General features: G+C 34.9%; 1 protein-coding gene across 1 annotated transcript in view; it reads left to right on the forward strand.

The window, feature by feature from the left end:
• The window catches only part of LOC148951260 (uncharacterized), a 191,279-nt gene that overhangs the window by 130,160 nt on the left and 44,462 nt on the right, over positions 1–16,657 (forward strand). Inside the window, exon 13 of the mRNA XM_089091043.1 lies at positions 12,979–13,250. Within this exon, the coding sequence (XP_088947169.1) occupies positions 12,979–13,250 (272 nt within the window). The remainder of the gene's footprint in view (positions 1–12,978; positions 13,251–16,657) is intronic.

The raw sequence follows: 16,657 nt of genomic DNA on the forward strand, positions 1-16,657 counted from the left end.
TTTTGGGGATATTCATAAGATCGAGGATGAAGGAATAAATACATTTTTGGGAGATTTCAAACTAATCTTTCTCCGAGAGTATAGCGTCCTCTATTCGTGAGGGAGGTTGAAGTGACAGTAAAGGATAGTCGCACTCAATTTTACTCTTAAGTTTTTCTTCTCTGAAATGGATAAATACTGTTTTGGGATAAAGACCCTAAATTATAGAAATAGCCTATATCAGAGGGCTCATAGCTAAATCAAAAAAAGAAAATTAGAAGTATGTGCTCCACCAAGAGTCACCAGAGGTTTGCACTATATTTCAAAGTCACACATTCTATGTTCGATGTTTTGATGAAATGAAAGAGCGAAAAATTATACATTTTAAGTACTGTGGAACGTCGATGAAATTTCTGTTTCTTTGATTAGATTTTTTTCTATTACTCCATTGACTACTACTGCTACTAAAACAACTCACTTCAGCACAAAGTCGCCTGAGGCCAATATGGCTACGTATGCTCCCACTCCATCCTGATCTATTTAAAACCTCTTCTTTGCACCCCCCAAGAAGTTCGAATTTTTCTTAAATCCTTCTTTACGACATCCTCCCACCCCACTCGGAAACAAGCTGCTTTTCGTTTAGTCCTGGATGGTCGGCCGACAAAGACGATCTTAGGCAATCTGTCATCTTTAATCCACAGAGTGTGTCCAAAACATCTCACCCTTTCTCTAATTAGCCCTAGAAAGCGGGATTGAACCACATTTTTCATACAACTTACTGTTTGAAATTCGTTCAGTCAGACGGGTACCCAAAGCAATCCTTAGACAAAACATGTAGCCAATTCTCCTCGGTCTTGATAAAATGTATGAGAACCGTATTTGACCACTGTGATTACTGTAGCCTCCAATATTCTAATCTTGGTTTGCATACTTATCTTCATGTTCTTCCAATCTTTTTTCAACTATAAAAAAACATAGGCCATAGCTTTTCTACTTTTTACATCTTTACTGCACCAGCCGTGTTTACTAATAAAACTACCTAGGTAAGGGAAGCTGTCTACTTGATGGATCTTCTCGTTACCCAGCATCACCTCGTCAACTTAACATATTCCCAGTATTAGTGACTTCGCCTTCTTTACATTTAGTTTCAAACCTATTCTTGCACCCTGAAATCTCAAAACCTCCAAAAATTCATTCCTTTGTATACATTTTGACCTAACAAGCTCAAATCATCAGCATAATCTGAGTCTAGGCATGTTTTAATTCTCCATTTGATTTAATGTTCTCCAATAGCTGCTGCTGTGCTCCTTGTGGCAAAGTCAATCAAAGTAATCTACATCAATTGGGAAAGCAACTCTGCTTAACTCCCGATTCAATGCGAAACCAACTACTAACCTCATTCCCTACCTTAACTGCAGCATTGCTATTCTTGCAAATTGTACTTATCACTTTGATGTATTATTTGGCATACCATACAAAGATAGAATCTTCACTAAACTCCTTCATCGCCTGAATTACACTATCACTCATAATCTTTAAAACGGGGGACTAAAGGAAGGCGATAACTCAGGCAGTTCTCAATTATTAATCTAAGTGTTAAAAATTGGTCGATGGATCCTTTCCCCTTCTTAAAACCACACTGTTTTTCTCTTAAAACTTAGCATCTGAAAGTATAAAAAGTTTCATCATACTATGTAATTTGCTTCCTACAGAATCCAAGCTAATGCCTCTATAATTTCAACATTCACTCTTATCACCTTTCTTTTTGAGGCGTTGAATTAAGTTCATAAGTTTTTTATTCCTCATTTGCAAACAAATAAATAAATTAAACAACACTTTCGAGCTGGAGAAAACTATGAAAATTTACGGTCACGCGAAAGTCCACGTAACTATTTACCTATTAACCCGACTATTTACTTAAACCTTAACTGTTCAATTAAAACTATTATAAATAAGCCAAAATTATATAAACTATAACCTATATATATGAAAAACATAGATAAATAAACCCCTATGTGAAACCCCTTGAAATGAAGACCTGGTATCAGAACGCGAATCTACAACTATATTATCACTTTGCCTACATCCATAATTCTGGAGGTCGATATTAATTTGGTAAAAATTCTTAATAATATCAGCGGTTAAGCCATTCATACACTGAAACATAAATACTGCAGCTTGGTTATCTCATATCTGACCTATATTAAGGAGCTTCAGGGACCTAAAATTAGCACAGGTGTCACTTACATCCTGGACGTACCAACCGATTGTTCTAACGGCTTTATTTTGTACAACTTGCACTCTTCTATAGTTGCATAAGAAGTTAGTGCTCCATAAGAGGCAACCGTAGGAAATGTATGGATAAATCAACGAATAATATATAGTTAGAAGTATCCTTTGAGGGACAAAGTGCTCCAGACGTCGAATTAGGCCTACCATACGGCCAATTTTGATGGAATTGCGTCACTGTGATATTTGTATACCAGATGGCAATCAGGATAAAAACCAAGGTAGGGGAGATGATCAACTTGTTGAACTGAATTACCCCTTGAAGTTACCTGGCCAGACACATCCAGAGGTGTAGCAAATCTACAGAACGTCATTAAAAATGTCTTGCGAACATTTACAACCAATAGATCTAATGAAGTTAAAATCTCCAGCCTTTCCAATGCGAAATTTTCTTTAAAAAGTTCGTGGTAATGAACTGTAATTAAGGAGTGACCCGACTCAGTAGTAATCGAGACTCTAAAAAATGGATACAAATTTTGATACCAATAGATACATCAAAAGAATCAAATTTTTATGCTGAGTCCAAATATATAAGTTTCATCAAGTTTAGTCATACCCATCAAAAGTTATGTGCCTGTCAAAGTTCGCCTTATTTTCGAAAAAGGGAGAAACAACCCCTAAAAGTCATAGAACCATAATGAAAATCACACACTCATATTCAGCGTACCAGAAAACTCTACTGTAAAGGTTCCAAGCTCCTAGCTGCAAAAACGTGGAATTTTGTATTTTTTGCCAGAAGAAAGATCACGGACGCGTGTTTATTTATTATTATTTTTTTTTTTTCAAGGGTGATCTTATCGACCCAGTGGTCCTAGAATATCGCGAGATGGCTCGTTTGAACGGAAATTAAAAGTTATAGTGCCCTTTTTAAGTGACCCAAAAAAATGGAGGGCAACTATTCCCCCTTCAACGCTCATTTTCCCAAAGTCACCCGATAAAAATTTTGAGATAGCCGTTTTGTTCAGCATGTTTTAAAAATATAATAACTATTTCTTTGACGATGACAAATCCCCCACAGTCCCCGGGGGAAAGGCTCAGTATTGGTTATTGGGAAGTATACAGATGTTTTCAGGGGGGATTTTTTGGTAGTGGAGGGGTGAGGGGGTTACTTGGGAGGATCTTTCCATGGAGAAAATTTTCATGGGGGAAGGGACATTGCTATGAAGGAAGCGTCAGATTTCCCAGCATTTAAAAACGATCAGAAATTAAAGAAAAAAACAAGCTTTTTTTAACTGAAAGTAAGGAGCAACATTAGAACTTAAAACGAACAGAAAGTATTCCGTATATGAAAGGTGCTGTCCCCTCCTCGACGCTTCGCTCTTTACGCTAAAGTTTTTTATCGTTTTAAAAAAATACAGTTGTGATAAAGAGTCAAACTTTAGCGTAAAGAGCAAGGCGTTGAGCTGGGGACAGCCCCTTTCATTTACCGAATAATTTCTTTTCGTTTTAAGTTTTAATGTCGCTCCTTACTTTGAGTTAAAAAAAAACTTTTTTTTTTAATTCTCGTCAGGTCCTTCACAGATGAGACAAACAAATTTAAAACGGTATCATCAGCAAACGAGATAAGACATTCTTCTTTCAAATGAAGACGCATGAGATCAACATAGATGAGATAAAGCAACGGACCAAATACTGACCCTTGCGGTACTCCATACGTCACTGGGAATGCTGCTGAGCTCACATCATTCAACGCTACTTTGAGGGGTGTCCCTGTGAGATAACTTTCAAACCACTTTAAGCACATTCGGTGGACACCTAATGACTCCATCTGGCTTAGTAGCGTTTGAAAATTAATTCTTTAAATGCTTTGCAAATATCTACAAATATAGACAAAAGTATTCCACCTCTGTCCCTACCACTGTTAATTGATTCCACAAGTTGTTGCGAAGCATTCGTCGTCGAGTACCGTTTGCGAACTCCAGATTGGGTCTCACTCAGCAAATAATTCGCCTGTTAGAAACTATATAGACGTTTATACTCAACTTTTCCTAATAATTTTGAAAACAATGGAAGGATCGACATCGGTCTCCAATTTTCAGTTTCGTTTTTAGGGCCATCTTTATGAAGTGGTATCACTTTTGCAACTTTAAGCTGATCAGGGGAAATGTCCTTTTCAAGTGATAGGTTTATAATAAAAAGCAGACACGGTAGAATACCATGCATTATTGCCTTAAACGCTCTAAGAGATAAGCCGTCCTCTCCCTCAGAATTTGATTTCAGAGATTTTTTTTATTTTTAGCAGTTAATCGCTTGTACACAGATTAAAGGATAATATTTTTTACACTATTTTGCACTTTAATACCGAAATTAGAGAACAAATTACTAAACTTATTTACACTTCCAGATTTATGATCAGGGGCGAACCCTTCAAGTTTTACTTCATCCCCTCCAATTTCAGTATTCCCACAGGTCACTTGATTTATCAGTTTTCACGTTTCTTTCATATTTCCTTTACTATTTTAAAACTTTCTATCATAATATTCTTGCCATGGCTTTGCGACGTAATTTGTTCACTAAATTGCGCAGTGTTTTGAACAATTCATACGAACCATCACTTTTTTCATCTAAATATCTTTGCTAAAACTCAATCCTTCGCTTTCTTTCTTCCTATATTTCACTCGTTATCCATGGCTTAAGGGGTTCCTGTTTCTTCATTTTCATTGCCTTAGTGGGTACGCACTGTCATAAAGGGGTAGAATAACAGACATTAGATTATCAAGACATTATTTTCTTTTTGTTTGGTCTCTGCAACTGACACTTCGTAACACTCACCAATTTTTCAAAATGGTCAGAACCAGGAAAAACAATATATATATATATATATATATATATATATATATATATATATATATATATATATATATATATATATATATATATATATATATATATATATATATATATATATATATATATATATATATATATATATATATATATATATATATATATATATATATATATATATATATATATATATATATATATATATATATATATATATGTTTATATATTTTTCTAATGTATATCCAATACCTGCCCCAACAAAGATACAAAAAAAAAACACTTGCGATTGGGTGGCTACATACAACTCATCTACTAACTATTAATTAACTATAAACAAAGGAACAACAAATATTAATTAATAAAAAAAAAACTATGAACCCTGACCTAACAAATATTTTTTTAATTTATTTTTAAATAAACCCAGGTACTCAACCACCCTAATGCTCTCAGGAACAGAGTTCCACACATTAGGTCCTGTAAATCTAGCATGGAAGCCGACACTGGTGCCACTTCTATTTGGAACAATGAAGTCACTAGCATGACAGTTTCATAATGGTGTAAAGACCTAATGTCACTAAAATAATCCCAAAAAACCTCTGGACTAACATTATTCCCACACTGATAGGCAAAATGCCTATTTAGTAGTCCCGTAGCTGTCCTACATTCAATAATTGCAACTTATTGAAGCAAGCTGAAGTGCTATGCATACCTTCAACATACCCACTAATAAGACACATTGCTTCATTTTAGAGTCTGAACACGTTTAAAATTCACATAAAAATTGCTTGCCCATAACATACAGGCATACGATGCATATGGATGAATCCAAGCATGGTATAAAAGCAATAAAACTCTTTGGGTTAAAAAAAAAATTGAAACGACAACATCACTGTGGCGTTTCCACGAAAAATTACAATCAATATAAAAACCTAAGTACCCAATTTCCTATACTTGAACATCAGACTTATTATTAAACAGAATTCTACCATCAATATCACTGGGCTTGCCTACTCTAGAATATACAATAAAATTAGTCTTAGTAACATTTACTGATTACAGACTCAATAAAGTAAAAACATGGAAATTTCTCAGAACACAATCCACTTTCGACGCAAGACTATCCAAACAACGACTAGAAGGCGTAACAGCAGTGTCATCAGCAAATGACGTCAAGCAACAATCTGGAAGATAAAACCTCATACTATCCACATAAACCATACGACCCCTGTGGCACACCATACGACACTTGATAAGGGGAAGGAAAAAAATCATCAATCATCACTTTAATAGACCTCCCGCACAAATAACTTTCAAACCACTTCAAATTCACTCCTTTAATATAAGCATTCTAATCTTTGCAATAAAATTTTAAAACCTACCGTGTCAAATGCTTTCCTAAAATCAAAAACATACTATTAGAGGGATTTCACCATTTTTTAAACCATTGTTTACAAAATCAGCAACATGAATGGCAGCATGACTAGTGGAATGACTTTTTCGAAACCCGAATTGGGAGCCACTGAGTAGGCTATGTTTCATGGGATTAATTTAAAAAACTTTTTCCTCAAAAAAAGTCTTTCAAAGAAAATTAAAATACTCTATTAAACAAAAAATGAGCAAAAATAAAATCAAATAATCTACCAAGCGTGAAACTACCACAAATCAGCATCGATAAATAAATGAAACCCAAAACGAACAGAAATTACAATAAATCGCCGAGTCAAACTCAAAACGAGCAGAAATTAACAAAAGCTGTGCCCAAAACCCCTATGCCTTCCCAAGGCCAGAACATAATTTGCACTTCACTAAAAAAAGTATAAATGTTTTTAATTTTATAACTTTAATAAATCAAATAATATTAATATTTTGATTACTAAATATCAGTATATGTATATTAAGCTGACAATGCACATTCTTTTTTTTTCAGTAAAGTGCAAATTATGTTCTGGCCTTGGGAAGGCATAGGGGTTTTGAGTCAAACTCAAAATGAGCAGATATTAACATAAGTTGGGCTCAAAACCCCTATATCTTCCCAAGGCTAGAACATAATTTGCACTTCACTGAAAAAAGTGTAAATGTTTTTACTTTTATAACTTTCATAAATCAAATAATATTAACATTTTAGTTACTAAATATCAGTATATGTATATTATAGCTGACAATGCACATTCATTTGTTTTTTTTTTCAGTAAAGTGCAGATTATATTCTGGCCTTGGGAAGGCATAGGGGTTTTGAGCCCAACTTTTGTTAATTTCTGCTCGTTTTGAGTTTGAATCGGCTATTTTTTTGTAATTTTTGTTCGTTTTGGGTTTCATTTATTTATCGATGCTGATTTGTGGTAGTTTCACGCTTGATCGTGAGCCCTTTTGAAGTTTTTACGACAACTCTTTTAATAAAAACCTTATATGCCTATCAAATGAGCCCTTTTGAAGTTTCTACGACAATGCTTTCAATAAAAACCTTATATGCCTCCAGGGCATAACTTACAACCTTTGCCCTGGGGTCTCTGGGGGTATGTCATCCTTAAATACATAATCTACAGATCTTTAAACTACGTTGAACAAAATGGCTATCTATAAACTTTGATTGAATGTTCTTGGGGAAATGGCGGGCTTGAGACATCACTACGTATAAATTTATGAAATAAAAAGCAAATTATTTTAGTTAAGTGAAGGTTTAAAATAAATATCGAAAATATGTTTCTACAAAAAAGGGAGGTATCTCCCCGCTGCACCTGTAATTCAGGCTTAGTCTAAGAAAGGGGAGATGAAAGATTTCTTTCGATCATTTCGTTAATTACTCTCCACTCACTTGTGACTATTAAAAAGGGCAATTTAAATTTCCTATCAAATGAGCCCTTTTTGAAGTTTCTACAACAACTTTCTATATAAACCTTACATGCCCCCAGCTTGTAACTTACAACCCTTGCACTGAGGGCTCTGAGGGGTGTTATCATCATAAAAGACCTAATTTCCAGAACTTTCAACTACGTTGAACAAAATGGATATCTCTAAATTTTGATTGGATGTGTTTGGAAAAATGGTTGGAGTGAGAGGGGGGCGAGTTGCCCTTCAATCACTTTCGACTATAAAAAGGGCACTAGCCCTTTCAATTTCCAATTGAATGAGACATTTTTGAAGTTTCTACAACATCGCTTTCTATAAAAAACCTTATATGCCCCCGGGGCATAGCTTACATCTCCTGCCCTGAGGGCTGTGGAGGGGGGGAGGGGTTGTAATTATTAAAGACCTAATTTCCAAAACTTTCAACTACGTTAAATAAAATGGCTATCTAAAAATTTTGATTGGATGTGCTTGGGGAAAAGGTGGACGTGAGAGTGGGGGGGGGGGTTAGTTGCCTTCAAGTCACTTTCGACTATTAGAAAGGGCACTAACCCTTTGAATTTCCAATCGAATGAGCCCCTTTTCAAGTTTCTACGACAAAAATTTCAATAAAAACCTTATATGCCCCCAGGGCATAACTTATAACTCCTATCCTGAAGACCCTGAAGAATGTGGGAGGAGTGTCCTGCTGTTTCGGGAAATGCTGGGCGTGGAAGGGGTGTTAGTTACCTTCCAATCGCTTTTGATTGTGAAAAAGGACACTAGCCCTTTCAATTTCCAATTGAATGAGCCCTTTTTTAAGTTTCTACGACCACGTGTTCTATAAAAACCTAATATGCCCCCAGGGCATAACTTACAACCCTTGCCCTGAGGGTGTGGGGGTTTTGTCATCCTCAAAGGCATAATGTCCAGAACTTAAAACTATGTTGAACAAAATGGCTGACTCAAGATTTTGATTTGATGTGTTTGGGGAAAAGGTGGGCGTGAGAGGGGGGCTAGTTGCCCTCCAATCACTTTTAACTATTAATAAGGGCACTAGCCCTTTGTCTTTTTAGTTGAATGAGCCCTTTTTGATGTTTATACGACAAAGCTTTCTATAAGAATCTTATATGCCCCTAGGGCATAACTTACAACCCTTGCCCTGAGGGCTGTGGGGGAGTGTCCTCCTCAAAAACATATTTTCTATCTTGAAATCAACTACCCTGAACAAAATGGCTATCTCAAAAATTTTGATTGGATGTGTTTCGGAAAAGAGTGGGCGTGGAAGGGGTGTTAGTTGCCGTCCAATCACTTTTTTTATTAAAAAGGGCACAAGCCCCTCCAATTTCCAATTGAATGAGTCCTTTTCGAAGTTTCTACGACAACTTCTTCGATACGAAGTGCCCTGCTCTAAAGGAAAAAATTAATAAATAATACATTGTGCCAACATCGTTCTTATATGCCCCCAGGGCCTAACTTAAAACCCTTGCCCTGAGGGTTGTGGGGGAGTATCCTCCTCAAAAACATATTTTCTATCTGAATATCAACTACGTTGAACAAAATGGATATCTGAAAATTTCGATTGGATGTGTTTTGCCTATGATGGTCATATAGACGGCGATGAACCATTTTTTCCAAAATTGTTGGCAATAAAGGCAGTATCGATATTGGTCTCCAGTTTCCAGCATCTGAACTTGCACCTCCTTTGTAAAGCGGGATAACATTAGATTGCTTCAGCACTTCTGGAAAGGTCCCCGTTTCTATAGATAAGCTGATAACGTGGAGAATACATAGTAGTATATACATTAAAATAGCTTTAAACTTCTCAGATTCACCCCATCTATCCCAAAAGAATTCGATTTTATATTTTTCACTATTTTAATCGCTTCATCACTTGTGCACTTTTCAAACTGGAACTCAACAGTATCTCCACGAGAGTCGCGAATTCCTCGCTAAGAAAATTTTCCCTGTCACATCTTAGACTCTCTTGAACAGACGAGCCAACCAGAGAATAAAACTGGCCAAAAGTACTTTTTAGTACTTGCATAAGAGCTATTTATTCTAGTTAAACGGCCTTTGGGATTAAGGGGTCATTCTTAGAGAATCGGAACAAAATTCGAACTTTAGCGTAAAGAGCGAGATATTGACTAGGGGGATGTGAACCCCCTAATATACCTAATAAAAATACACGAATATTGAATTTCGTTACGCAAGTTAATACGTAAATGACGTATATTTCTTATTAATAAAAACGTTTGTAAATAAATTTAAAAGTTTTATTACCTTTTTTAAGTAATTAAAAAAAATGGAGGGTAACTAGGCCCACTCCATCGCCCTCTTTTCTCAAAATTGTCCGGTCAAATTTCGAAAAAGCCATTTAGCCAAAAAAAAATGTAAAATTAATATGCAAATTCCGTTTTAATTATTCATGTACGGGGAGCCAAAATCAAAACCTGCATTAATTAAAAGGCGTTCAGAAACTAAATAAAAAAACAAGTTTTTTTTCAACTGAAAGTAAGGAGCGCATTAAAACTTAAAACGATCAAAATGGCTATCTCAAAATTTTGATTGGATGTGTTTGGGGAAATGGTGGGCGTGGAAGGGGTGTTAGTTGCCTTCCAATCACTTTCGACTATTAAAAAGGGGCACAAGCCACTCGCAATTTCTAATATAATGAGCCCTTTTCGAAGTTTCTATGACAACTCCTTCGATACGAAGTGCCCTGGTCTAAAACAAAGAAAAAAAAATAATACATTGTGTCAACATCGTTCTTTATTTAGGCAGCGCTATTGCGCTGCCTATGATGGTCATATACACGGCGATGAACCATTTTTTTCAAAATGTTTGACAATAAAGGCTGTATCGATATCGCTCTCCAGTTTCCAGCATCTGACCTGGCACCCCCTTTGTAAAGCCGGATAACTAGCTTGCTTCAGCACTTCTGAAAAGGTCCCCGATTCAATAGATAAGTTGATAATATGGGGAATACATGGCAGTATATACATTAAAACAGCTTTAAAGTTCTCAGATTCACCCCATCTATCCCAGCAGAATTCGATTTTATATTTTTCACTATTTTAATCGCTTCATCACTTGTGCACTTTTCAAACTGGAACTCAACAGTATCTTCACGAGAGTCCACGAATTCCTCGCTAAGAAAATTTTCCCTGTCACATCTTAGACTCTCTTGAACAGACGAGCCAACCAGAGAATAAAACTGGCCAAAAATACTTTTTAGTACTTTCATAAGAGCTCTTTATTCTAGTTAAACGGCCTTTGGGATTAAGGGGTCATTCTTAGAGAATTAGAACAAAATTTAAACTTTAGCGTAAAGAGCGAGGTATTGACCAGGGGATGAACCCCCTAATATACGTAATAAAAATATACGAATATTGAAGTTCGTTACGCAAATTACGAGATAATACGTAAATGACATATATTTGTTACTAATAAAAACGTTTTTAAATAGATTTAAAAGTTTTAGTGCCTTTTTTTAAGTAATTAAAAAAAACTGGAGGGTAACTAGGCCCCCTCCTCCACCCCCTTTTCTCAAAATTGTCCGATCAAATTTCGAAAAAGCCATTTAGCCAAAAAAAATGTAAAATTAACCTCCAAATTTCGTTTTAATTATTCATGTCCGATGAGACAAAATCAAAACCTGCATTATTTAAAATACTTTTAGAAATTAAATAAAAAAAACAAGTTTTTTTAACTGAAAGTAAGGAGCAACATAAAAATTTAAAACGAACAGAAATTATTCCGTATATGAAAGGGGCTGTCCCATCCTCAACGCCTCGCTCTTTACGCTAAACTTTTTCTCTTTCTCACAACTCTATTTTTTAAAACAAATAAAAACTTTAGCGTAAAGAGCGAGGTGTTGAGGAGGGGACTTCCGCTTTCAAATACGGAATAATTTCTGTTCGTTTTAAGTTTCAATGTCGCTCCTTACTTTCAGTTAAAAAAAACTAACTTTTTTATTTAATTGTATAAAAGATGAAAGGTAGTTCTGTTAAAGTTATCCTATAAAAAGGAAAATAAAATATTTGAAAAAATTACTCAGTTGCTCATAGTCAAACTTTAATGTTTTGAGCTGAATTTTTCGTCAAGAAAAGCTTTGTATGAAACTACTCTGTGTCATTTTTCATTCTCCATAAATTTAATAAATTGAGAAGCAAATTAGGTAGTTTGAATTCCTACAAAATTGTAATCCATCTATTAACTAGAGAACAGCGTGCCATGCTTTACAAAGAGAGTTATTGCCAACTTTTTATTGCATAATTCTCCAAAATTGGATGAAAAAGTGAAGGAATTTTCCGCTTACTGATATTTGCTTCAAAGATTTAAAAGAATCACATCCTGTTTTTAGTTTGCCTCAGCCGTTCCCAAACCCAAACAACGTATCTCCGACTTTTTCCAAAGTATGTAAGATTTCTCAATTGGCTATTTGTCCAGTGGTCGTATTTGCACAACCATATATACTTTACAAGTGATAAGGGAATAAGCCATGAGGTGGATTAAAAGCATTTCAGAACTTCTTGAAAAGTGACCTAATGTAGTTTTATGCACTGTTGAACAAAACTATGGCAGAAAAAGAAGTTAAACGGCTTTTTATGACTAAAATCTTTGAACTGAAAACCTGTTCCTATAAAATGGATAAAAATTATATTTTTCATCTCCAGTAAAATAAATAAAAAAAAACAGGTATTTATGACCTTTGTTTTTTGTCACAAATTTATGTTATGTTTTTTCTCCATTTTAGGAAGAATTGCTAATTTAGGGTAGTCGTTAATATTATTTTTTTTTTTTTTTTAGAAAAATACAAATTATCCCAAAGAGACGAGGATTTCCTAATTCTTATTAGTCAAAGAACTTTTATTAGTCAGGCAATTTTTTTTCCTGATATACGGATTTGGTTTATTTATGCTCCTTGGCTTATTCCTATTTGCAGAATTTAAAACTTAGCTTTTAACACACTGATAGTATAAACTATTTTTTCTTACCAAATGCTAAATAATATTTTATATTGTATATTTTCTACAAAGAAAATAACAGGAAAGCATCCAATGCTTTAAATAAATATTTTATATGTTGATGTTTCAGGAGTGCCAAGGCGAGGGACACTACTACTTCATATACTACATCAAAGTCTGAGAGCACGACCAGCTCCCCCTTCTCGCGCTCTCGGACTTTGACATCAACTACACAGTCTCATTCCCGACATGACACACCCACAAAGAATGCATCGTCTCGTTTTGGTGATGAAACTACGACAACTCCATCATCACGCTATGGTAATGATTCAATTTCTTCTTCAAGATATGGCAACTCTACGGATAATCTGACTGGATCAGCTCTCTCAAGAAGTCGAACAGGTAAGTGTAAGTCTTTAGTCTGCTTACACAGATTGGCTCAGTTTGAATGAAATTAATGCTAAAATGAGCAATGAACCTGCCTCACTTAATTAGCATGTATTTAGTTCGTTATTTCCTTATTTCGTTTAGTAAATGAATTTGAAAGCAAATATTTATCGCATATGAATTCAAATAAAGAGATGTTTGAATTTTTTTTAATAGACAATCAACAAAAAATATTTATTTGCGACACACACCCTCCTTGGGACCATATAGCCTGTGGCATAAGAAAGCAGACTTTAAAATCAGTCTATTGGTAGAAAGAAAACACATCATTTGGTTGATAGAAAAACAGGAGAAAAAAGCTCCTTATCGTAAGTCGCTAATGTTCTTTTATAATACTCTGCAAAAATTCTAAGAATTAACCTCATTACAGTTCAACGCCAAAAACAAAAGTGTTTGTTTTACCTTGATTTTTTTTTTTTTTACAAGATAGGCTAAGAAAAGACCTGTATGACACCTATTATTCAGCATCAGCTTGTCATTTTCAGACCACCCATGTCGTTTGGCAAAAGGGCATTAGTTGAAACTTTTCTATACTTGTTAAGAAAAGTATAACCGTTACTCATTTGAGCTGAGAATTCAAATTTTTTTTTTTGCGCTATAATATTCCAACTGAAGGGTAAAATTTATCACCAATATACTTTTGGTTACAAAAATTCATTCTGACAGTAAATAATTTCACTTCCGTAAATAACATCGCTAAATACTTAACTATTATCCGTTGTAAATGAGAAAAACTTATTTTTTCTTTAATGGAAACTTCTTGTTTTGATGTTGGGACAAGTAGGGTCCTCAGTACTTGACGGTGAAAGCAGTGAAGAAAGACAAATTACAAATGTACGATAATTTTTTTTTTATTGCCCCAGTTCTATCTCTAGATTATATAAATAAAGCTTTTATATATTGATTATCATTGTCGCTTGTCTTCTAGCTAAAGCTGTTGACCTAGTGAATCAGCAGTTTGATCTACATCATCCTCCAATTCTCGTATTTTCATGTAACCCTTGGCATAGTTGTTTGTGTCTCGCAATATTTCTTTCAAGAGATCGATTAGGTTGCAAGAGAGGACGTGCACGGCATTCTTCCACAGCTTCATCGGGGTATAAAAAGTGTATTTGTACATATGAAGGTGGTTCAAAATCACCTTCAGAGGTTTGTGATGGGTGTGCCGCTAAATTTATTCTGTGATAAATTTGTCCAGCTACTTTGAAGCTGGAAAAAGTACGACTATTGATGGTTTGATCATCACTTACGATAAATGAGGCTAACGCAAAACATTAGTTCAAATTTATGGTTTGTTTTTGGAACTTTTTAGACAGCAAGTGACGTCCTATAACACACCAAACCAATTCATTTGAAAATTGCGGAGGTGGCAATGTAATTCGATTTAGCAAAGAGCAACCTCCAAATAGATCACTTTTGTTGGCTACTTTTTCCTGGGTAAATTGGAGGACTCCACAGTGAATACATTCAACGCTTAAGGGTCCCAATAACTTTTAATTTGCACTTGTGTAGTTTACTGCATATTTATAGATTTGTTTTTTTGGTTTTGCTCCGAAGTTTTTTGACGTCAAAAATTACGATGGCGCTGTTTTTCTAACGTAATATTTCTTTCTTCTTCCATTTTTGTTTTTTAATTCGTTCTGATTCTCGCTGTTGCTTGTTTTCAAACAGCGCAACTCTTCGTTCTTCAATTTCACTTTTGACATGTTCTGATACTCACTTTTGCGTGTTTGTTAACTGTATAATCCTTTGTTCTTCAATGTAATTTTTTACACGTTCTAATTCTTGCTTGTAATTGTCACTGCCGCTTATTTTCTAACCGCAAATTTCTTTGTTCTTCATTTTAAGTTTCGCCTCGATCCTTTTTGTCGCATGTCTTGTAACCGTATATATTTTTTTGTTCTGCCCTGTCTTTTTTTGACTGGTTGTAATTCTCGCTGCCGCTTATCTTTTAACCGCATATTTCTTTGTTCTTCAATTTCGTTTTTGACTCGTTGCAATTGCTGCTTTCGCAAGTATTCTAACTATATATTCTCTGTTCTTCATTTTCGTGTATTATTACTTCAGATATTTTTTTCAATATCCTTTGCCTTAGCAGCTCCGACTGGTCTTGTCACATTTGATGGCCAGGATGTTCACTTCACCCGTGGATTTAAATCTCTCAGATCGCACTCTTGATCTTGCCTCATTTGATGTGCCGGTTTATTCATTTTGAGCAATTGTTAATTTATATTATGTCTTTTAGGTATTATGAAAGTGCTCAAAACACCTTCTTTGTTCTTCACTTTCATATAGTTCTGAGCCTCGTTGTCACATGTCTTGTAACCGCATATTTCTTTGTTCTGCACTTTCGTTTTTGACTCGTTGTAATTTTCGCCGCCGCTTGTCTCTTAACCACATATTTCTTTGTTCTTCACTTTCGTTTTTGTTTCCATATAATTATGATTTTTGCAAGTATTCTAACCGCATATTTATTTGTTCTTCATTTTCGTTTATCATTATTTCAGATATTTTTTTTAATGCCCTCTGCCTTAGCTGCTTGGATTAGTCTTGCCATATTTGATTGTCTAGGCTGATCATTTCAAACCGTTATGAATTTATATTTCTCAGGTCGTCTTCTTGATCTTGTCTCATTTAATGATCCAGTTTGTTCATTTTGACCAATTATAATTCAGGTATTATGGTATTATTTTTTGCCCTCCAGGTATTATGGAACTGCTGAAAACGTCTTTTGTAAATAGACTCATTACCCATGGTATGTGTAATATCGTATGCCTCATAGTTACTGAAAACGATTCAACAACCCCTGAGACGGAAATGACGTATTTATGCTCTTTAAATGTGCTCATAAATATGACGTTTTTCATAGAATCTTTTTTTTTCCAAAAGTTAAGACTCTTAACGAATTTTTTCAAACTCGTGACCTCTCTAGATGTTGTTTATCATGCCAGAACATCCCAGGATGCCAATCTTCAAAAAACAAAATGGAGCAGTTTTCAAGGAAAAACTATTACACACATAAATAAATAAGTATACTGTTATTGCTTACTTAGAGAGATAAGATGTATCTTATCTTTTTAAACAAGCAATAATTGTATATGTATGTAGGTATGTATTTTTTCTCGAAAAAGATTCCATATTTTTTGGGGGGAAAAGTGGCATCCTGGGGTTTTTCTGGCCTAAAAAAAAACATCTGTATAGTCACGAATTTGAGAAAATTAGTTAAGAGCCTTAATTTTGGAAAAAAAATCCCCCGAGTGATCCCATATTTATGAGCACATTTCAAGAGAATAAATTACACCATTCTCCCCTCCCTCCCATGAATGATCGTATCGTTTTCAGTATCTATTACGCAGGCAACA

Source organism: Artemia sp. Qi Xiang Cuo, chromosome 6 (assembly GCF_049724085.1).
Source record: "Artemia sp. Qi Xiang Cuo chromosome 6, ASM4972408v1, whole genome shotgun sequence".
In the NCBI taxonomy this organism is placed as follows: Eukaryota; Metazoa; Arthropoda; class Branchiopoda; order Anostraca; family Artemiidae; genus Artemia; species Artemia sp. Qi Xiang Cuo.